A 21,213-nucleotide genomic window follows, 5' to 3' on the forward strand; every position below is an offset into this window, starting at 1 on the left:
AGGGGGCCCCCCAAAAATTTCTTTCACCCCGGGGCCGCCTTTAACACAATTTATTTTTCGGGCCCCTGCCCCGGGTGGGCCATTCCAAAAACCCCCCCCCCCCCCCCCCCCCCCCCCCCCGAAGCATTGCGCACGTCAATTGGCAGAATCACGACAATGAAGGCAGATATGAATTCTCTCTCCTCCCATGCACAGCTCCCCAATACGCTGCAGTACACGGCCAAGACCAGCAGAGGAGACTATCTTATCCAAGTCGCATGGCCACAACAGTGGTCAGCTGATCGCGTGCCGCACGATGAGCGCCCTGTGAATACACTGTAGGTCCCTGGGGGCTCTTCTTTCCTACAGATCAAAACCCTGACCATGGAGATATGTCGTGGACGGCAACGCGTACTTCTACACCGCCGTCGACATCACCCGACGGCTGGAATTTACAAACGCCGCTCGCACCGTCGTTGTGGCCATCGGATACCCTCCCTCTCGGTATGTGTACGATTGGAGGAGGGGCCCGGATCTCACGCCGCCCTGCGAAGAGTACGACATGCCACTAGACAGCGACGGAAACCCAAGGACCGACATCTCGTTTGGTGAAGCACACAAGTTCCTGGCTTTCATAAAGCAGGATGTCATCACACACGTCGAGGGCACACTGTTCAGACATGTCCAGCTGGGCCGAAGAGCACTGTACGGCCATTCTTACGGTGGCATTTTCTCGCTGACTACACTTTTCACGAGACCGGAAACGTTTGAAACAATCATCGCCGCCAGCCCGGTCGTGTGGTGGAACAAGGACCATCTCACCAAAGTCCTCGAGCCTTCATTCACATCGAGGGATGATATCGAAAGGCCAGTATCGCTCATTATGGCTTGGGGTTCGATGAAGCAAGACACCATCCAAGAAGACGACGAGTCAGAAGACGACTATAAGACAAGGCTGTCCAACGCTGAGGAGGACAAGATGAGGGATAGCGTGACGGCACTTGGACAGAGATTGCGAGACTGCAGGAACGTGAAAAGAGTGGCAATGAAGGAGTTTGTCGGTGAGGATCACGGGAGTGCGGCTGTCGCAGGGCTGCAGTATGGCATTCGGCAGTTCCTGTTTGGCAGAGTTTGATTGCTTTTGTATCGAACACTTTCTACCTATCTTGAAGCGATTCTGTCATAAATCTGAAGCACAATGTTTCGTATGGCCCCTATCATGCTTCGCCACCGAGACGGGTCTAAAAGACCGTTCCCTTGGTCTGGTGCATCTTCCTCAGATCATAGTTGCGAATCATAAACAGCGTGACAAAAGCCAGCGCCATGACACCTGTACCGACGCCCAGCATCCTCGCCTGTCCGTACCCATACGCGCGCTGAATCACCTTGCGCACCTCGCTGCCGACAGGATAGCTGAGCTGCGTCGACAGATCACCAGCAATATAGTCCAGGTTATCCAAGGCATCCGCGGGAAGCCAGTCGGCGAGCTTGGCCTGGAACGTGTTCGTCCAGATCGCCCCCGAGATGGAGGATCCGACCGCGCCCCCCACGCTGCCCGTCACGCTCAACACGGCCAAGCCCGTGGCCACGTACTGGTGGTCCACGGCAGCGAGCAGGCCGACCTGCATGCACAGGATAAAGGTGGCGCCCGCGATGCTGATGAGCACCTCGCACATGATCAGATACCCAATGGACTGGCCAGGCTGGCGGAAGTGGATCATTAATCCCTGGGAGAAGACGTAGAGCGGGATGCCGACGACAAGCAGCCACTTGAAGCGTCCCGTCTTGGACATGCTCCAGCCGACAAGGAACAGCAGCACGCCCGAGACAATGGTAAAGGTGTTGTCAATCCAGCCCGCCTCGCTGGGCGGTAGGTTGTTGACGACCTGCAGGAAGGACGAGAAGTAGCCCGCCCAGCACGAGTAGGCGATCATGTAGATAAAATCGAGCAGACACACGCCGAGCACGGTGCGGTCGACAAGCAAGTCGTACTTGAAGAAGGGCACGGGCGCCACGAAGCGCTCCCACAGGCCGAAGAGGACGAGGAGCACGAAGCCGACGACGATCATGGCGATGATGTAGGGCGTGCGCCAACCCTGAGGGGCAGACTCGGCAATGTTGAAGGGGACGAGGAAGATGATGAGTCCGGCCGCGAACAGGAAAGAGCCGGCGACTGTGTGCTTGTTAGCATGGCACTCTCTCCCCCCTTTTTTCCACCCTCGAGGAGAACTCACTGTCAAACTCGATGAACCCCCACTTGAGAGTCTGGAGGATACTCTGGCTCTCTGTATGCTTGGCGACCAGGAGACCCCTCTTCTTTGCCTTGTGCAGGTTCCACTTGAGCAGCAGGTACATTGGTGCCGCGACGACGGGCAGGATGATGGTGAAGGCGCCAAAGCCCCATCGCCAGCCGGGTCCGTTGAGGAAGGCCTCGGCAGACTTGGGCCCCGCAAACGCCGTGATCATGTAGGGCGACGATGTGAATGCGTAGGCGAGTCCTCGGTTGTGGAGTTTGGTCGAGTCCGCGGTGATCACGTCGATGGAGTAGATCAGGCCCGACCAGCCGACTTGCCAGAATACCTGCGTCAGATATTGTTAGGTTGTCTGTGCCTCGGGGCTAGGAAAAAAGGGGAGGCTTTGTCGACGTACATTGGCAACGCAATAAGTGGCAAGGTTCCCGCTGCCGGCCATCAAGCCCATGCCTGTGGTGGCCAACGCTGCCATGAGGAGGAAACCTTCCGCCCTGCCCCAAACGTCCAGGATCTTCGACAGTGGTATGTAGACGGCGGCCATCATGCAGTTTGTCACCACACTGATGACGGTGATCATCGAGTGGGCGTTCCACTCGGAGACCGCGTAGGGCTGGAGAGTGCCTCCGACGTTGGACTGGAAGCCGTTGACAAGGTAGACGCACCACATCCTGCTGTTGTGAGCCAAGTGAACCTCTTGTTAGGTGTCGCCTCCCAAGAGGGCCCATCATTGACTTACAAGACAAAGGCAGCAGCCAGAGAGCCCTTGCTCCAAACCAAGGTGGTAGCTTCGACGGCCTGCACACCGTGCTGGGCATCCTCTGCCACATTGTTGCGTGCGACCTCGTCGACGGGGCTTTCTTCGTCCTTTGGGTCCACGACAGTGCTGACCTGCACTGGATCCTCACCAGAATTGTTGGAAGACTTGTTTCGTCCAAACGTGGACTTAATGCTGTCGAACGGCGTCATGTCGAGTATCGAGGTTTGTCGGAGGCTGGAAGCGGGAGAAAAACACACTCGAGTGGCAGGACAGGCTAGCAGCTACAAGTACTATTCCACCGAAGGACCCGTGATGCCTCGAGATTTTCTCCTCCCTGTAGAAAAAAAAAAGGCCTCGCCGGAATCGTCTCACCGTCGTTCCCGGCCGTTCTCGTGCCCCAGTGGACCATCAGATCTAATCAGATCCAGATGGCACCATATCTCGGTCTCGGGGTGGAGCCTCTTCATGCAACGCGCAGCCGCACACGCGCGCGCATGGCCTGTTTGTGGATCAATGTGTCGGCGAGAACGGCATGCTCCTTGGCGCTCAGTCCAGCTTTAGAAGAGCAACAGTCTTTTCCAGCGGTTCTCATTACTAGCAGTCTCTGCTTGCGTAGGTATCCCTTAGAGATCAATGTTAGCCCTAGCTGGCGGCGTGATGTCGCAGTCTGGATTCGAGGCTGGAGCACATCAAACTCAGCTTCTATACTTGAGTTAGTGTGGATTGGCAGGATCAGTGGGAAAGCTGCGTCGCTTGGGTCAGCCCCGGTAAAACCACTCAATAGTTCCCCTGCTTCCTCTCCGTACATCGGCCGAGGCAGTTATGACCATTTCAGCAACAAGACAGACCCGGTGCGACCCCCATCCATTGTTGGGAAAAGGTCCCTGGATCGGCACCCATGGATGTGAATGGTAGGAGTGAGCGAAATCCTCCGCCTCTCCGATGCGTCTCGAGTCGCTATGCAATAGGCGTAGCTAGGACAGTCATCAGTTAGGACGTGAGGCTTGACAGCACGTGGATTACTTACAACAAATTAGCGAGGGCTGGCGGACTATAGGTATGTCTGCATTTGTGCATATGTGATATGTGTACCCAGCGAAGGCCCGTTCAGAGTCATGATATGTATAAACGTCTCCAATGCTGAACCTATCGACAAACACCGCATCGAACGACATCACTGCTACTATCATACTTGTATCGATCAGGCCATTCCTCCATCGGGACGTCTGGCAATCTCCCCTCCATGCGCGCCTGAACCCACTAGGCCTGCGTGTTCCAGCCGACCCAGCTCCGGGGCATTACTCGCCAGATCTTCACCTCGCCGCTCCGGAGGTCATCGAGCTTGAAACTCTCCATCTTCACCTTCTTGTTCTCACGCCCCTGCTCCCAGGCGCGGACCTTCTTCTTGGTGCCGTCCCACTCGGCCACAATGGCCACGTGGTCGGGTTTGCCCACCTCGACACTGTACTTGGCGTGCATCGGCCCGTGCTTGCCCTGGAACTTGGCGTTGCGGATGGACAGTATATCGCCGGGGCGGATCACGTCGTTTTGTTGCGTCGAGGCATTGGCCATGTTAGAGTATACGAGGGCGCCAAATGCACGGCTGCCAATGGGTCGGAGCGCATCCTTGAACGGCCGCAGGAGCTCCAGCACAAGGCCCATGGGCGTGCCATCTCCAACAACACTGTCCTTCTTGGAGCTGGCGGCGGTGGAGATGGGTAGACCAAAGCGCTCGTAAAAGTCTTCCATCTCGTCTTGGCGCAACGGTCGCGGCGGGGGCTCATGACGTTGATCCAGCTCTACATCAGAGGGGTCGTAAGGGTCATACCGGGCGGTGATGATCGTTTGAGAGTAGTCCTGGAACAGGATCCATGTTTCCCTCGTGACAATCGTCTTAGACCCTTGGTTTGTCGTGGTCGACTCGTCTGACTCGAAGAAAATGTCGCGCCTGCCCTGCAGCACAGGCGGGACCTGGCCGGCCTGCTTCCACCATCCACTCTGCACCGCCAGGTCAATGTCGTCCGCAATGAATCCTGACTCGCCGGCAGGACGTTGCTGGTCCGTTGAACGACGTGCGGACATGCTTTTCCTTCCGACATCAAGCGACTGACGGCCTCGTCCGCTGGGAGCTGGGGGCGGCGGCGCTCGCCCCGCCGGCGGCGACTGCGCAGGTGGCTGCTGGGCCTGCCGTGGGTCGGGGAAATACACCTCCTCCTCGATTCGCGGCGTCTTGCTCAGTAGAGTGGGCGTCGGCGCAGAGTAGTTGTAGGATGAGAACTCGTTCGGCGTGGCTCCCGGCGACACAGCCTCCATGGAAGGCGGTGGCGGAGGAGCGGCTCGCGGGACATCCACAGAGCGACGTTTGCTGGATGGTGACTGAGGGGGTTGCATCGGGACAGGCGGTGGCACTGCCCGCGGCGCTGCTGCCGACGGCACTTGAGGCGGTGCCGAGGGAGGCACATCGACAGGCGACTGCAGCTCTTGGCTGGACTCGCGCGTGTGAGCCTTGAGTGCGTCCTTGTGAGGCACCGAGGAGCCAATGTCGGTGTCGTAGTCCCCTTCATACTCTGTAGCTTCGCTCTCATTCTCTTCGCCGGCTTGAGGCGGCCTGACAGGCATCGGCACTGGTGGTACCTGCACGTCAGCCGTCGACTGCCGACTGAGGCCACCGGCGCCAGGAGGCGGTGGAGGAGGTGGTCGGCTACTGGATGGCGGTGGCGCAGGTGCAGAGCCAGGAACCGGAGGTGGCGGCCTGCTGTTACGCTTGTTGCCAGAAACGACGGGGGACATGGGCGGGAGGTCTTCCGTCCTGGGTGATGTGGGAGGAGAGCGAGCTGGTAATTGAGGAGCCGAGGACAGGTTGGGTGGCATGGGAGGTAGTAATCGAGGTGCCTTGGGAGCTTCGACACCTGCACTCTCAGGCTCCTGTTCTCTGGCAGCACCGGACAGTTCGTCGTCGGAGGCCGATCCGTCGGTTGGTGAGTCAGGCCCGGCTGCTGGGGGCGGAGGGGGTGGTGGACGAGCTACACATGTCAGAATTGATTTTCCATCATTCAACTGCTGGCTCACCTTCTGCCGGGACGGGAGGTGGTGCAGGTCGACCTCCAGGTACAGGGGGGACCGCCCTTGGTACTCCTCCAGTCACTGTCAGGGTTATTCACCATTCTTACAATGTGTGATAGTAACTCACCACTGATGACCGGGGTCACTGCTGGCGTCTCCTCGTCGTCTTCCTCTTCTTCTTCCTCTTCTTCTTCCTCTTCTCTCTGCTCCGCCGGTAGCTGTCTTGAAGGGACGGAAGGTGGAGGCCCACGCGCAGCAGCAGCTGGCTCATCCTCAACTGACCGTGCTGTATCTTCCGACTTCCTCGGGCCGCCCATCCCAGGCATGGCCATCATCGTAGGTACTGGCGGAGCAGCTGAGGGAGACATGGGCTCCTCGTCGTCTTCCACGATCGGGGCCGATTCAGTCTTGGGCGTAGTCGCTGGCTTTTTCTTTTTCGGAGCCGGAGCAGCACTAGGCATAGGCCCGCCGAACATGCCACCGAATCCCATGCCACCACTCATCTTGGCCATACGTGCACGCAGCTCTTCCCTACGCTTGACTTCGGGATCCACGTCTTCTTCTTCTTCTTCTTCGTCCTCCTCTTCTGCCTCTTCCCCCTCATCGTCTTCCTCTTCGACATCGGCCGTCTGTCCACGCTGTGCCTCTAGAGATTGTCGTGGAGGTACACTTGGAGCGGAGGCAGGCGGTACTTGTGGTCTCGCTGGCTGTCCAGCCGGCTCTTCGTTGTCTTCCCGCTCCGTAGTCTCGTCATGACCCTCCGTGGTGTCACCGGCACCCGACACATCGGCTTCATTCCCATCATGGGCTTGAGGCACCGGCGGCCTGACGGTGGACTTGCGGCGAGTTGGTGGCGGCTCGTATGTTCGAGTCTCCTCGGTCGATATTCTCGAAGCGGCTGACTCTTCGGTTGATGTGCGAGCGGGCGGTGACAAGACGGGTGTTGCGACATCCTCGTCCTCAGCTTCCCCGGCCGCGGTCGCGGGAACTGGGACAGGCTCAGACTTCTTGGCCGGCTTCTTTGGCTTTTCCTTCTTGGCAGCTGAGTCTGCGTGACGTTGGGCCTGCTCCCTCTGTTGCTGCTGGAGTAGTGCGATGCGCTCCTTGAGGGTAGTGGGTTTAGGCTGGTCCTCGCCCTCTTCGCCCTCTTGCTCTACGTCGCTGTGAGGCACCAGCCCAGCCTTCTCTGCCTGAACCTTGTTCTCGGCTTCCTTTTCTCGGATCTCGGGATCCTCGTCCCGTCGATAGACCTTGGAGACAGGCGCCTGTTGCGGGGGCGGGACGTAAGCGTTGCGGCTAGGAGGAGCAGCAACAAAGGGCTTTTTGATGAAGCTAGCGCCGCCGCCGCTGCTGCCCGCACTGGTGCTAAGTCCGCTAGGCTTGAATGGCGCGACAGGCGGCGCAGCCGATTTGTTGAAGGCTGCTATGCGGTCCTTGAAGGAATTGCTGGATGGTTTGTCGGACACGGGCGGGGTCGGGCTCGCAGCCTTTTCCTTGGCAGCTGGAACAGCAACCGGCTCGGTCCTCTTGGGAGGAGGAGCTGTAGACTCTTCAACGGGCTTCGTGGCGGCAGCAGGGGCTGGTACTGGAGCTGGGGGCTCGGGAGCTGCTGGCTCGGAAGAGCTCTGTTGCTCGATCTCGCCAGACTGCTGCCGCTGAGGCTTTTGCCGGTCCTCTTCCCTCGTCGCATCGGGCTCTGGCTGAGATTGCGGCACAGGAGCGGGCACGGGCACGGGTGCAGCAGCTGTCAGCTCAGGCTCCTCCTTCTTGGTTCTGGTCCTCGTGGGACGAGGCGGGGCGGCCGGCTCAATCTTCTCGACAAAGTTACGAGGGAAGATGCCCTCGCGCTTGTTGCCGTCGGCATCGGTGTACGCACCGCCGTACCAGTCATCGTCCTCCTCTTCTGTGACGGTGATGACTTGGCCGGCGTCGAAGTTGAGGTCGTCCTCGTGTGGGGAGATGTATTCGTAGAGGGCCTTGACGCGGAATAGAGCGGCCATTGTGGCGGAGAGTGTGCCAAGCACACACCGGATTGATTGGCAGGCGTCGTGTTTATTCCCTAGAGTCGCTACGTCGGAATAGGGATGGAAAGTGGTGAGGACGACTTTGACTGACTGGGGACGAGTCGAACTGACGACGAGCGTCAAGGTTGGGACTGGACTTGGAGGAGCACAAGCAGGCAGGCAGCTCCGCATCAATTGGCGGGTGGGGCAGTGCTCGTCAGCTCAAATGGGCGGGCAGCCTGGCCAGGTTTGGACTGTGGGGAGCTGTCTGTTCCTGCCTCTGTCGAGATGCTTGGATGCACAGGGTAAGGCTCACATGTAACCCTCGATGATCCTAATAATTCCAGAGACAACGAAGGCCGGTGCGAGAGTTCAACGGCTGCTTATGCAGTTCGCGATTGACAAAGGCGTGGCCCAGCAGCTTGGCCTAGTGATGATGATGTAGATCTGGCGCGACTTGACGACGTCAGCGAATTCCCCAGCCTCACTGCCCCTCTACCACTACGTTAGTACCAAGGAGTATCCACGAGGAACATCGCAAGCTAGTCTACTTAGTGGTGTCTACAAGATACGCTGGTTAACATCAGCCGGACGGTTGTGCGCATCGCTGCCTTCTTTCTGGTCGAACAACTACGTCGGACAGACAGCTTAGCCGATCTGACGCTGTCTAGTGTCGCTGCTGCAATCATCGCAGGCTGAAACCAGACGTGTCCAAGTACTGGACCCCGGTATTCACCCACGAATGCCATCGTGGACTATGCAAATGCGCCAATAGGCCACGATCGATCTAAAAGCGCCACTATGATAGCTAGCCGGTCGCTGTAACAGTCTGGGGTCCCTCCTAACGCCAGCGAGTCAGCGTCATCATCATCCGACTCGACATGTCCGTTTGCACATGCACGTAGGGTAGCCCAGACTCTGGCGTGGCAGGGTGGCGCGTATTGCGGTTGGTACTGTGGCCTTGGCCAGTACTTCTCAACGACGTCCTGTTCAATAATGACTGAAAAGGTGTCTTTATCGCCATGGTGTTTCCTAGTCGCTAGCTGTGTAGGTATCAAACTCGGGTGCACTTGTTTGATGATTCGTCTGCTAGACAGTGGAGCTCGACGGTCGAGTGACAAATCTGCTACTACCTCCTTGTGATGACTGGAAGTTTGTCCCACCTCACGCTCTAGGCCATCAGGCTTCTGAGGCAGTTCGCGACGAGCGGTAAAACCTGTGCATCAACAACACACTTCTCCTGCCAACATACCGTGCCAGAGTCACTTAAACGATAGGAAATGGACGACTATATCATCCCCAAATCGATTCGCCAGCCATCGCGCCCTTCCAAAGAAGACGCCCGCGCTCTTGCCGTCCAGCACGCCACGATCCTACAGCATCGCAAAGACCTCGAGGCGCAAATCCTCTCGTCGCTGGTTTACCTTTCCACATTCCCACCAAACACTACGGTCGCAAGTCAACCCAATCCAACAGACGCGCGCGAGTTCAGGAACCATATCCGCCTCTTCCAGCCGTCCGACTACGATGACCTGATAGCAGAGAGGAACGTCAACGACCTCTGCGGCTATGTCTTGTGCCCCCGCGAGAATCGCAAAACCGGCAGAGGTGGAGAATGGACACTTGCGCCTGGTGCGGGCGGCATCGTGAGAAGGAAGGAGGTCGAGATGTGGTGCACGCAGAAATGCAAGCGACGAGCCCTCTACGTCAAGGTCCAGTTATCCGAGACAGCGGCCTGGGAGAGAGCTGGCATCCCAGACATCGAAATCTATCTGTACGAGGAGCCAAGTTCGTCGGCTCCAGAAACGGAAGAAGACGCTACAGCCCGGAAGCTGAGCGAGATGAAGCTTGAGGACGAAAGGCAGTCTATGCGGGATGGTGCAAAGCTTGCCCTCGAGCGCGGCGAGGTTGGCAGTCTTCAGCCAGGCGCAAAGACCGCGGTGGGTGTGATGCTACAGGAGCACGTCGTAGAGTCAGCACCCCCGACTGGCGTCTTTGAGGATGAAGATGGCGACCACATGATGGTGGAGGGCTACAGAAGTAAGATCGAGGACAATCCGAATCTGATGAAATGAGCTACGAGACTGCGCAAGTGCAGTTCTACGAGAAGAGGAACACATGGTGACCAGCGGTACCAGCGCACAAATGAATACGTACGGCAACCGTTGAACGGCTTGGTACCACCAGCATGTAGTCATGGGAACGGCATCACACCTGGTTCAACATCACCACAGCAGAGCGGCGAGGGAGAGATTTGGCAATCAAGTATCATCCCGGACGCTGGGTCCAGGAATCAACGACACCTTGAGGGGGTATAAAGACCTGTCTTTGAGATCTTCCTAGTATGCACTCACTGTCGCCAATCCGAGATTCCCCCCGGGGGACCGTATGTTGCCGTGAGAAAAGCAGAGCCCGTAAAAAGTCGTAACATGCATAAATTCGCCCCGTAGACGCCCCATACCCCTATTTTTGTTGTTCCATCGTCCGTGCGAGAGTCGCTTAGCGGCGGTCGTTGAAGCGGCGAGGACCACGCTCGGGCTGCTGCTGCTGGGAGACGGCCTGGGCGTTGATGGGGATGTTGTCGAACTGCGTTTGTTAGAATCAAGAACAGATTGAGCATTATCAAGATACATACGCCAAGGTGCTTGAGCAGGTCGCGGGTCTCAAAGTCGACCTCGAGACGGCCCTCGTCGCTGAGCTGGGCGAAGTCGAGCGCCGAGATCTCGGGCACGTACTGATCCTTGCGCTCACGCTCCTCCTCCTGAAGCTTGAAGGAGATACCGCGGACGGGACCACGCTGGATACGGCGCATCAAGTGGGTGGTGTAGCCGGCAATCTTGTTGCGGAGGCGCTTGGAGGCAATGATGGCAATCTCATCGCAGATGCGCTTGTTGGTCTCGAAGTCGAGGGTGAGCTTGGGGTAGTAACGCTCAATGATGACCTTGGCGGACTTCTTCACGGTCTTGGTGCGAACGCGACCCATGTTGGCGGTATTGGCTGGGGGGGCTGTGAGGGTGGTTGTGGTGGTTAGTCGTGCGTTGAAAGGAGGCTTTTCGAGATGGACCAGCGCAGCCCAAATTTTGGTGCTCCCAACGTGCAGTGGGGCCCGGACGCAATTCGTGTTAGGGCTGTGGGAGGATGAGCGCACGTGACTTCAATCGGCCATCGGTCTTGGCCATTCAATGGCCCCACTTGCGACTGGGTTAGTAATCAGTACTCCGTGGTCTGTACAAAGGCAAGCAACGTCTTTGATGAATGTTCCAACGCTTCTACAATTGATACTATACATGTACATAGAAACACATTATACACCTAGCTCAGGCCGTACGTCTCCGAGCTGCCTAGGATGTCTGTCTCGGGGCGCTTTGCCTCCTCGAGCTGTGCAGCACGCTCCCTCTCCTTCTCCTCGGCAGCAGCCGCCTTGGTGCGCCTGATCTCCTTGTTGTTGTATATCGACCTGAAGCCCTTCTTCTCATCCGCAATGAGCTTCGCATCCTCCTTGGCCACGTTCGTTGAGATGACGACGGATCCGCGTGAGTTGACGACAGCCTTGGACGGTTCGACGTACGCCTTGGCACCACCGTAAGTGTCCAGGTCCAGTTGCTGGACGCCCTTGATCGTGTGGTGGGCGCTTCCGTACCGCCCGCCCAGCATACGCTTCGTAAACTCGTTCGACCCAGCGGGTATCTCTGCAATGAAACCGCCCACACCAATGTTGGCTTGCGCGTTCTTGTGCCTGGGGCGGATAATGCGGGCCAGAGTGGGTGTCTTCTGCTCCTGAGGTCCGTAGACAGGATGGTTCTCCATAAAGGCTGTTGTACGAAGATAGCCAATACCGGCAGAAGGGTGGCTCGGGGGAGGCCCATTCATCCCATAGGGACTGAACTCGGAGTTAGCCTTGGCGTATATGGCATCGGCAACGCCAACCTGCGTGACAGGTGGCAGGTCGAGGAAATCGGACACGTAGCCGTACAGCTCGGCTCTCGAGTCACGCAGCGTCCTGACAAAGTGGTCGTACTCGGCGTCCGTGACGTCCTTGGCCGTGGTAGTGGTCACAGCAGTTGAGCCGTCCTCCCTGGCTTTGTGGCGCGCCTCGTTCGTCATCTTCTGGGCGAGCACTTCCCTCAAATACGTGCGGAATTCCGATCTCCGAGGCTGGACTTGCTTCCGCATAAACTTCTTGAACTCTCCCTCGCTAAGCATGGCCAGCCAAGGGCCGTTGAACTTCCACCTCTTCGCCACAGCTTCCTTACTGCGATCGTTGGTGAGAATGTCGAGGTCCTCCTCAAAGACCGACCTCAAGGGATCGTGCTCCACCGAAGCGAATGCGCCAATGTTCCTCGATTGGGGCACCGGTACCGTCATTGCGACCCTCATTTCGCCAAACTTCTCGAGACTCATGACGTGGTCTGCTGCCGAGCCGTAGTCGGTAATCTTCTCAATCGAGTCGAACTGCCTAATCTTCACGAGCGGCGTCGTCGTGGCCATAGTCTGCTTCAGGGGAAGAGGGCGCTTGAGTCCCCAGTCACCCTTTTCACGGGACGACAGTGGTGAGGTGATGGCTTGGTATTGGGGCACATTGCGAGTCGCGGTCTCGGAGGCGAGGGTGTTCGTCATGAGTTCGGGCTGGGCCTTTGGCATGGCGAACAGGCGCGACGAGCGCAGCAGCGCCGCGCCGGGCGACACTGAGCTGGCCATCGTCAATTGTTGATCGTGCTTGATGCACTGACTTGATGGCCTCCCAAGACGCGATGGGGAAATTTCGAGGTTTGGCGATGGACCGGGGTTGAGCCGGACACCTTCGAGGTCGAGTGCGACTTTGCCTTTTTGGGAAGTTTTGCAGGTCCATCGACCTACCCGGTGCTGCATCGATCCCATTTGAGATCAAATCTCAGGCAACCACGGAACGTTCGAAAATATTCCTAGGACATGTGCTGTCGGCTGTTGAGCACCCTCTACTTGCACAGTCCTCAGCTATAGAACACACTTGATGGTAATGGCATTCAACGTTTATGAGTCACCTGCGCTCAAGTTTGAGCTAGTAGCAAAATGCAACGTAAGAGTGCACTTTCTCTTGAAGCTTGTCAGTGCGATACTAATAGATCCACTGACAGACAACCAGAGCGCGAGCGTCGAACCTCACGTTACCGCATGGCCCAGTCCAGCTACCTCTATTCATGCCAGTGGCCACCCAAGCCTCTCTCAAAGGCCTCACATATGAGCAGCTCGAACAGACGTCCTGCAGACTATGCCTGAACAACACCTACCATCTTGGTCTCAAGCCTGGTCAGGAGACCCTGGACGCTGTTGGAGGTGCCCATAAACTACAAGGATGGGATCACAACATTCTGACGGATAGCGGGGGGTACGACACATCCTGTCATGGCGGAAGATCTAGACTGACGGGTTGACAGCTTCCAAATGGTGTCACTCCTCGAGCTCGCCACGATCACAGAAGAAGGCGTCCGCTTTCTCAGTCCTCATGATGGCTCGCCTATGCTTCTCACGCCCGAACACTCAATGAGCCTCCAGAATTCGATAGGCAGCGACATTATGATGCAGCTTGACGATGTCCTCGTCACGACATCTCCCGACGCGGCACGCATGCGCCTTGCCATGGAACGCTCGGTGCGATGGCTAGACCGATGCATAGCAGCACACAAAAAGCCGGAGACACAAAACCTTTTCTGCATCATTCAGGGAGGACTGGATCTGGAGATGAGGAAGGAGTGCTGCGAGGAGATGGTGAAGCGAGATACGCCTGGGATCGCTATTGGTGGGTTGAGCGGTGGTGAGGCGAAGGACGACTTTTGCCGCGTCGTCGAGACCTGCACAGCACTACTTCCTGACCTGAAGCCGCGCTATGTCATGGGTATTGGGTTTCCGGAGGATCTCGTTGTGAGTGTAGCCCTTGGTGCAGACATGTTTGACTGCGTGTGGCCTACGCGTACAGCACGCTTTGGCGCCGCCGTCACTCGCCATGGGGTACTGAACATGCGCAACGCCCGATTCGCGCACGACTTTGGTCCTGTTGAGACAGGATGCGGGTGCAATTGCTGTCTCAGTGTGGAAAAGGGGGGCATGGCAGTGACGAGGGCCTTTGTGCACCACAACTCGGCCAAAGAGACGGTTGGGGCGCATCTGTTGACGATTCACAACGTGTACTACCAGCTGAATCTCATGCGGCAGATAAGGGAGTCAATCATTTCTCAGAGGTTCCCCGACTTTATCAAAGAGTTCTTCGGAAACCTGTACGAGGATAAAAAAGACTATCCTACCTGGGCAGTCGATGCCCTTCGCCGGGTCAACGTTGACCTGATGAAATAAAATGAATAGATTCCGAAGACGATTTGTCATTGGTCTCGTGCATGTTCAACACGTCTCAGGACAACTATCATTGATTCATTAATCAGATAACCATCCCGAGCGCGAGCGCAGCCACCGCCGCAGCGCCGTACCCTACTCTAACCGACGCAGCGGCATCAGGGTTATCAGTAGTCTCTTCCGCATCCTGAGCGTCCGTCTCAGTTGGCTCATTGTCCTTCTCTGCATCGGTGACAGTAGCCGTTCCAGTCTCTTTAGACTCGCACACGTCATCATAGTCCTCGCAGAAGGTGGCGAAGCGTGTTGCGACTAAGAAGACGGGTCAATGATGGAACGCTACAGAAAGCCAGTGCGGCTGAAGACTCACCAGGATAGACGGTGTAAGGTTCACCAGTGCTTGCCCACTTGGCACATACAGACGCAGACGAGTCGATCTCGTCGGTCCATTGTCCGGAGCCACCGCAGCTGTTACAACAGTCAATGTCTGCTCACAGGGTGTCTGGGTTATGTGAGAAGACTCACCAGTAGCAGGATGCTTGCACGGCATACGGCATGGTAGCGAAGCCGGCTGTTTCCGCTTCACACGAGTCAAACGTGGAGATCATGTCCCAACATTCAGACGGCTCGGTGGTCGTCGGTAAGTAATCCTCAGAGGCGATGGTTGTCACATCGATGATAGCAGTGGCGGTGACGGGCCCTTCATCGTAGCCAGGCCTTGTTACCATAGAGGCGTCTTCCTCGGTGGTGTCTGCTGTTAAACTGGAAGCGCCACATGAACTTTGGGCGTTGCAGACGGTGTAGAAGACTCCGTATGCTAATAACGCTCAGTAGGTGACTCTCGTCTAGGGTCCCATCTGCCGAGGAACTCACGCTCGTAGTCTGTGGCTTCGTAACCTGGCGCCCCAGTCAAGTAATCATAGCAGCTCGAGTAACCGTCCGCGAGGAGTGTCCCAGAAGAGCAGCAGACACAAGCAATCAGGTCTTCTTCCGGGGCGTTCAAGACATTGGTGAGGCCACCCAAGCTATCGGCACAGTCAAGAACATGATCGGCCGCGGTATTACAAGCGTCCAAGTCAGCCGCCGCCAAGTGGACGACATTGTTCAGGAGAGGTGCAAATGTGACGGCTGGGCCCTGAGGGCCCGTCATGGCAGCGAAAGCAGAGTCCATTTTTCAAAGTCCAAGATAGTGCTTGTTATGTGAGGTCGCAGGCCAACAGCAACTGTCAGTCAGTCTATCAGAGGGCAACCCTCGGGCCTTCATATACTGTGTGCGAAACATCATACGTAGCGATCAGCATCATGTCGGCCATTGCGGCTTCAAGTTCTGCCCGATTGCCTTGCGCCCAGCATCGACAGATGCATCGTTCTGGTTGGACAGGACGTTCAGCCAAGATCTTGGAAGCTTGATGATGTTGTGCGGCTGAAGCGGAAACGTGGGAGAATGACCAGGCTACTATTGACAGTTCCGCGCGCGGAATGATTTAACCGCGCCAAGGATGTCGAACTTTAATGCAAACTGGAACGTAGCCAAACAGTGGTTGGTCAGATAGGCGATTTGGGCTCGGCAACATATGGACCGACAGTTGGACGCGAGGGATCGTCACTCGCGCATGGAGGATGATGAACGGCAAGGCTGACTAGATCTGAAAATGCCCGAGGCGCATTCCATTCTGCCCGAAAGAACGAGCGGTGGGAAGCATTGCGTACTATCCGCGGTGTGTGGCTCGGATGAGTTCATGTCGTTGATGAGCATAAGCGACCTGTGGCACGGACGCACGGGTACGGATTGCCAACCCGGGACAAGATGTTGCCGCCTTCGGGTCCACATTGTTCCGGCCCGGGCAACTTTTCGAGATCGCGTTACGAGCATCGACTCTCAGCACAGAGCTGGTCGACATCACGAGATCCGCCGGTTCAGGCGCAACCACCACCATGTAGGTCCAATTGACTTTTGGAAGATGCAATCACTCTAACAGATATATCAGGTCGGCTCCTCGCATTAGCAGCATGCTGCTCTCGCGCGCACCGGCGCCTCGCGCCTTCACATCAACGCTCACCATGCGGCCTCTGACAACATCAAGTCGACTCCTCGCCAAGGATCGCCCTGTCCGTCACAATCCTCTGGTCGGGAACTACACTCCTCCCAAACCGCAGACCGCAACGCCGACGGAGGAGCCACTCGTCAGCACCGAGAACCCCCAATCATCGGAACCGCCCGCGTCGAGTGCAGAAGTCCCCCCCAACGCCGACATGCCACCGCCTCCTCCGCCTCCCCCGTCCGCCGAAGCTGCGACGAATGCGAAGCCCGGAGAGTCGACGAAGCCAGCGGCTCCCTCGCCTTTTGCCTACGACGCCACCCGTCACGTCGACATTCACAAAATCGTCTCGGAGAAGATGGAGCCGCTGGTGGCTACCACCTCGGCAGACCCCCTGAAGCAGCCGCGCATGCGCACCGCTCCCGTCGCCGGACGCACCGTCTTTGTCGACCAGTCGTTGGGACTACCGGCTGCTCTCAAGGCGCTGCAACGCCTCGTGTCCCTGAGCAAGATCAAGCGGCTCGCTACTCAGCAGAAGTTTCACGAGCGACCAGGCATGAAGAGGAAGAGGCTGAGGATGCTCAGGTGGAGGAAAAGGTTCAAGGATGGTTTCCAAGCGACGACGAGACGGGTGCGCGAGATGAAGAAGCAAGGCTGGTGAAAAAGGGGTGTGCGAGCGCGTACACGTGTAATACTGTACATTAAAGGAGGGACTTGTTAGAATACCATGTTATGAATCATAGAGATTATGCAAGGTCAATGTTGTATATCAGGTACATCCGTGGAAGGCTTCAATAATCGCCAAAGTCTTCCCTCGTCGGACTTGGCAATGGGCTCGCCTGGATCTTGGGTCTCGAGCGAAAGACAGCCTCCATGTCCTCCTCTGCGATCATTTCTTCCGTCAGGGTGTCCTGCTCCTCCAGCTTGGGGAAGTAGCTCCCTTCGCGCCGCGGGGGGACTCTAGACTTCCTCTGCGATCTCCGTCGCTCCACCTGGGCCTTTTGCCGCGCGTTCTCGAAGCCAGCCATGCTGCGGCGAGTGCGAGCAGCTAGATCCTCCAGAATGTCGTTTTCGAGAGTTTCCGTCGTTTCAGCTGACGTAGTAGCGGGGGTAGGCTTGTTGGTTTCTGAGCCCCCCTCGCCTTCTTCCTCTTCGAGGAAGATGGATGATCCACGAGGAGCCATTGAGAGACGGGTTCTATCGGCCAACGACAACGTATGTCTAGGTCTGGACTTCTTCTTGGGGGAAGGTGATGCGTCGTTCATGGACTCGAGGATCCGGTCAGCAGCAGCCTGTGTGAGAGACGGCGCGGCTTGCTGAATGGGCGTCTTTTGCCGCCGAATCGGGGACAGACTTGTGTCTGGCCTGAGCTTGGGTTGGAAGTCGAGGCGCACGGTATCGTCGTCTTCACCGTCGCCGGCCTCATCGTCGTCATCGTCTGTGAAATTTTGGCAGCGCCTCGGCTTTGAAGGACTGCTCAGTCCCTCGCTTGAAGAGCTGGCTCGTGAGAGGCCGGGGCGTATGGTTTGCTCGTCGTTCATTGCCGGGACAGAATGAACGAGACCTTCATCTGGTGATCGATCCATGGTGTCGTCTTCCAACTCACTCAGCTCCGAGATCTCGCTAATTGACTCTTGCGTGCCCATGGAGATTCTCTTCCCTTTCCCCTTTGCTTGAAGAAAGGGTAACGGGCTAGGCTTGTGCCCAGCCTCGGCAAGCTCGTCCTTCAGTCCTTGCAGCATCTCCTGATAGTCACTGGTGAGTCGTAGTCCTTGACTTGGAGTCTTGCTGGTCCCCGTCGCTCTGCACAGCCTCAGCTCCTCGTGCGCACCAAGCCCAAGATCCATGCCTTTCCCTTGTGACTCGGCTTTGGTTTTCGAGCTCGATGCCGTCTGCGCAGGCCTTTCACCGTACATGCTCGCGCGAAAGCGCTGCCATTTGTCGAGTCGTTCCCGGTGCATCGTCACCCGCCCGTGGAGCTGCTCCAGAAGCCCAGCATCTTTCGCCTCGACCTCGCCCAGCCTATCCTGCTCGACCCGCCTCCACACTCGATCGAGCGGCATACCGAACGGTCCGTCCTTCTTCTCTGTTGCGTCCCCTTGGACAAGGATGTTCATCCACTTCTCATTTCCTGTCCAGTTGGTTCTCACGAGTCTGGCCATCTCAGCTCTGGCCTCCTCAGATATCGTCTTTCCGGGTCCGCCCTGTTCCCGACGCAGGGCTTCCTCCTTTCTCTGGGCGAGACCTCTTTCTTTGACGCCCAGCAGTCCCTCAAAGTGGCGGTATCTCCTGGTGGTATCTCGTCTTCTTTCCTTGATCTTGCCCAGCGAATGCTTGTGCGCCAGAATCAGTGTGGACAGCTCATTCTTGTCGTCATTGTAACCCTTGTTCTCCAGTGTCAAAGTAAGTGACAGCGCTGGGTGGCCCTGTAGCTGGTCCACCGCGACCTTCCTCAGGACTGCCGCGGAGAATGCGGCCAAGACTTCTTCCAACCGCTCGCCTTTGCACTCGTCTAGCATGGTCTTTCGGAGAAGGGCATCGCGGCCTAGAACGCCGTTCTTCTTGGCGTTCTCGAGGGAGCGGAGCAGCGCAGCGCGAAGGTTGATAGACTGTACTTGATCGAGTGGCGGGAAATAGGGCTTCAGCTTCTGTTCAAATGTTAGTCAGGAGTATCGACGAGGAGTCATAGGGGGTCTTGCGTTTGCCGTCTCCTCTGGGTCCCAGAGGGCAAACAGCTGGAACAACGCCCATTCCACGCTCTGCACCCGCTTCTTCTGCCCCTGAGCTGTAGTCGTGCCTGTGGCAAAGGTTCGTGTCGATATATCCGGCCAGTCGCGCCTTCGATCGAGGTCCAAGAGTCGCAGATTTGTCAGAAATAGAGACAAAGGCGAGGCTGTCGGCACCGCGCCATGCGCGTTCGCTGATGGCGGTTGTTGGGGCGGTCTGGGGCCAGCTGACGGCTGCCCAGCTCGAGGCTTGCTGGACGCCTGCAGGCGTTGCTGAACAGACGTCATGGCCGTCGCATTGTGTTTGTGAATGTTTGTCGCTTTAATAGAGTCGCGCTCAAGAGGGATTGGGCCCCGGCGTCGGTGTTCAATGTTTATTTCATGTTGCACAACAGAGAATGGAGCTAATGCGGGCGACACGATGCATTAGTGCAATGCCGATTGTGGACTTGTGAATCCCGACTGTCAAAGCTCCCCCTGTTGTTGAATTTCTCCTGACAACAAACACCACTCACTAGCATGGGTTCATTATATTATTATATTCTGCTCTAATTATATTCAAAATTCACTTAAGAAAATCATATAAGAGCGAAACCTGTCAACTTTCAGCCTCTGGCCTTTGTCCATCACTGTCCTTAACATGGTGCTGAACGCGCGTCTCCTTGCACCCACGTCCTTTGGAAGCCCTCGTACTTTCGAAACATCGACACTCCGTAGTAGAATTCAGAGGTCTCCAGCACGTCTCAATGAAGCTCGGCCGTTCTCACTCCCTCTTCATGACCGATTGGTCCCCCTGTGCCCAGCAAAACTTGATCGTCCACTTTTGGATTTTCCACAAGTCGTCGCCAGCATCCTTGACGAGATCCATGAAATACATGACACCTGCCGTGTACTTGGGCGCGGCGGTATCGAGCCCCTCTCCAGGTCTGCAGTGCTGATTAGTTGCGTAAGCCGTGAGGCTGGCCTTGGTCGGGTCGTCTGTAAGATGAACGCGAACGTTGCTGATGGCGTGCAGTGTGTCCATGGGCCCGATCAACCCAAAGATATCAGCCCTGACCTCCTCTGCGCCATGCATTATCTTGCCTCCGAGGTCGAACTCGATTTCTGGGGTCAAGGCTGAGTTAAACATGTCCAAGTCATTGGTGTCGGCTCCATAAATAGCTCGGTACAAGGCATCTGTGACAGCCTCGCGAGGACTCAGTGCTGTGAGATGAACAGGGACAGACATGTTGTGAAGTGTCAGCGGGAGTTGTTTGACGTCTGGGTATGAGGACAGTTTGCAAGCAGCGCGCCATGTATTATATACCTTGCTATCTCCGAGATCTCAGCCTGCAGGATCAATCAGCCCTTGTGTGGCTAAGTCCAGTCCTTAAGTCCGCTCAATGTCCGTGGGAACATGAACCCAGAAACTCCCGCGAAGATCTTAAAGTGTAAATCGGCTGGGACATTCGTGTCTTTGTGGAGGATCGTTTGTGCTCGACTAGTTATGGTTGGGCGCGGATCCGTCCGACAACGTCTCAGTAGCTTCCTTGCCAACGCCTCGTGCGCCACCCACACTGAATAGAGCGTGTAGCTTTATATTTTTGACTTTCAAGCTGAACTCTGGAAGTTGATCTCTCTCGCCAAATTTGTCAAAGAAACCCCGACACTTGACTTCTCCAACACAGCCTTGGGCAGGCCCTGAGGAAGGGCGTACTCAACCTGCTGGACATCTCTCTGCAGGACAAGCCAAGAAGCCAGAAGAGCGCCCTCCAGAACCCACCTCACTCCTGTTCTTTCAAAGAGTGAGCCGTCAGATGCACTCAAGGTGGTAGCTTTCTGTGTCCACTCGTGCATAGCGCGGCACCAGGTTGTGCTGAAAGTGGCCGCAAGATCTCCGATAGAAGCATTTCGCTCCTTGAAAACGCCAGCCTCCGTTCTCATGTAAGAGACAACACATGAGTCTTCTCTGAAAGGTTCAATGCGGTATTGAGAGCTCGGCGGTCGACACTCGGTCTCGGAGAAGGCGATGTCATCGCTCAGATGGACAGTAATGGTTCCCCTGTCAACAGCAACACGAAGGCCGTAAAGTGT

The 21,213-nt window shown here is 56.7% G+C and overlaps 11 protein-coding genes across 11 annotated transcripts; 4 read left to right on the forward strand and 7 right to left on the reverse strand.

Annotated features, from left to right (window-relative positions):
* Positions 1-118: 118 nt before the first annotated feature.
* On the forward strand, positions 119-1,114 carry F5Z01DRAFT_739050 (Alpha/Beta hydrolase protein; the record flags this gene model as incomplete). The annotated part of the gene is made up of 2 exons (XM_046266827.1): positions 119-317; positions 370-1,114. The coding sequence occupies exons 1-2, from the start codon at positions 157-159 to the stop codon at positions 1,112-1,114; spliced, it is 906 nt and encodes a 301-aa protein (XP_046115518.1). The 5' UTR covers positions 119-156.
* F5Z01DRAFT_691942 (major facilitator superfamily domain-containing protein) lies at positions 939-3,197 on the reverse strand (the record flags this gene model as incomplete). Its single annotated transcript, XM_046266171.1, has 4 exons — positions 939-2,152; positions 2,214-2,559; positions 2,629-2,899; positions 2,968-3,197. The coding sequence occupies 4 exons, from the start codon at positions 3,195-3,197 to the stop codon at positions 1,221-1,223; spliced, it is 1,779 nt and encodes a 592-aa protein (XP_046115519.1). The 3' UTR covers positions 939-1,220.
* Positions 3,198-4,057: 860 nt separating this feature from the next.
* Positions 4,058-8,356, reverse strand: F5Z01DRAFT_271976 (SH3 domain-containing protein). The gene is made up of 5 exons (XM_046258687.1): positions 8,167-8,356; positions 6,315-8,110; positions 6,179-6,254; positions 6,058-6,123; positions 4,058-6,011 (listed from the first exon to the last, which is right to left on the reverse strand). The coding sequence occupies exons 2-5, from the start codon at positions 8,049-8,051 to the stop codon at positions 4,249-4,251; spliced, it is 3,642 nt and encodes a 1,213-aa protein (XP_046115520.1). The 5' UTR covers positions 8,052-8,110; positions 8,167-8,356; the 3' UTR covers positions 4,058-4,248.
* Positions 8,357-9,334: 978 nt separating this feature from the next.
* Positions 9,335-10,223, forward strand: F5Z01DRAFT_676787 (Rtr1/RPAP2 family-domain-containing protein; the record flags this gene model as incomplete). Its single annotated transcript, XM_046265287.1, has 2 exons — positions 9,335-10,094; positions 10,153-10,223. The coding sequence occupies 2 exons, from the start codon at positions 9,335-9,337 to the stop codon at positions 10,221-10,223; spliced, it is 831 nt and encodes a 276-aa protein (XP_046115521.1).
* A 330-nt stretch (positions 10,224-10,553) lies between these two features.
* Positions 10,554-11,037, reverse strand: F5Z01DRAFT_683192 (putative 40S ribosomal protein S17; the record flags this gene model as incomplete). Its single annotated transcript, XM_046265826.1, has 2 exons — positions 10,554-10,640; positions 10,690-11,037. The coding sequence occupies 2 exons, from the start codon at positions 11,035-11,037 to the stop codon at positions 10,554-10,556; spliced, it is 435 nt and encodes a 144-aa protein (XP_046115522.1).
* Positions 11,038-11,366: 329 nt separating this feature from the next.
* Positions 11,367-12,752, reverse strand: F5Z01DRAFT_627138 (mitochondrial ribosomal protein MRP51; the record flags this gene model as incomplete). The annotated part of the gene is made up of 1 exon (XM_046261524.1): positions 11,367-12,752. One exon carries the CDS (start codon positions 12,750-12,752, stop codon positions 11,367-11,369), a length of 1,386 nt encoding a protein of 461 aa, XP_046115523.1.
* A 197-nt stretch (positions 12,753-12,949) lies between these two features.
* Positions 12,950-14,405, forward strand: F5Z01DRAFT_663165 (tRNA-guanine(15) transglycosylase-like protein). Its single transcript, XM_046264016.1, has 3 exons — positions 12,950-13,110; positions 13,169-13,419; positions 13,469-14,405. Exons 1-3 carry the CDS (start codon positions 13,045-13,047, stop codon positions 14,379-14,381), a joined length of 1,230 nt encoding a protein of 409 aa, XP_046115524.1. The 5' UTR covers positions 12,950-13,044; the 3' UTR covers positions 14,382-14,405.
* A 17-nt stretch (positions 14,406-14,422) lies between these two features.
* Positions 14,423-15,965, reverse strand: F5Z01DRAFT_271896 (uncharacterized protein). Its single transcript, XM_046258685.1, has 4 exons — positions 15,249-15,965; positions 14,901-15,192; positions 14,746-14,843; positions 14,423-14,687 (listed from the first exon to the last, which is right to left on the reverse strand). Exons 1-4 carry the CDS (start codon positions 15,544-15,546, stop codon positions 14,464-14,466), a joined length of 912 nt encoding a protein of 303 aa, XP_046115525.1. The 5' UTR covers positions 15,547-15,965; the 3' UTR covers positions 14,423-14,463.
* F5Z01DRAFT_271949 (uncharacterized protein) lies at positions 15,929-17,140 on the forward strand. The gene is made up of 2 exons (XM_046258686.1): positions 15,929-16,312; positions 16,364-17,140. Coding segments are annotated over exons 1-2 (714 nt in total). The 5' UTR covers positions 15,929-16,310; the 3' UTR covers positions 17,076-17,140.
* A 3-nt stretch (positions 17,141-17,143) lies between these two features.
* F5Z01DRAFT_752720 (HAUS augmin-like complex subunit 6 N-terminus-domain-containing protein) lies at positions 17,144-19,521 on the reverse strand. Its single transcript, XM_046267077.1, has 2 exons — positions 19,114-19,521; positions 17,144-19,062 (listed from the first exon to the last, which is right to left on the reverse strand). The coding sequence occupies exons 1-2, from the start codon at positions 19,426-19,428 to the stop codon at positions 17,206-17,208; spliced, it is 2,172 nt and encodes a 723-aa protein (XP_046115527.1). The 5' UTR covers positions 19,429-19,521; the 3' UTR covers positions 17,144-17,205.
* A 382-nt stretch (positions 19,522-19,903) lies between these two features.
* F5Z01DRAFT_691952 (uncharacterized protein) lies at positions 19,904-20,583 on the reverse strand (the record flags this gene model as incomplete). The annotated part of the gene is made up of 1 exon (XM_046266172.1): positions 19,904-20,583. The coding sequence occupies exon 1, from the start codon at positions 20,366-20,368 to the stop codon at positions 19,904-19,906; it is 465 nt and encodes a 154-aa protein (XP_046115528.1). The 5' UTR covers positions 20,369-20,583.
* Positions 20,584-21,213: the final 630 nt, after the last annotated feature.

Source organism: Emericellopsis atlantica (assembly GCF_019669845.1).
Source record: "Emericellopsis atlantica unplaced genomic scaffold F5Z01scaffold_26, whole genome shotgun sequence".
NCBI lineage: Eukaryota > Fungi > Ascomycota > Sordariomycetes > Hypocreales > Bionectriaceae > Emericellopsis > Emericellopsis atlantica.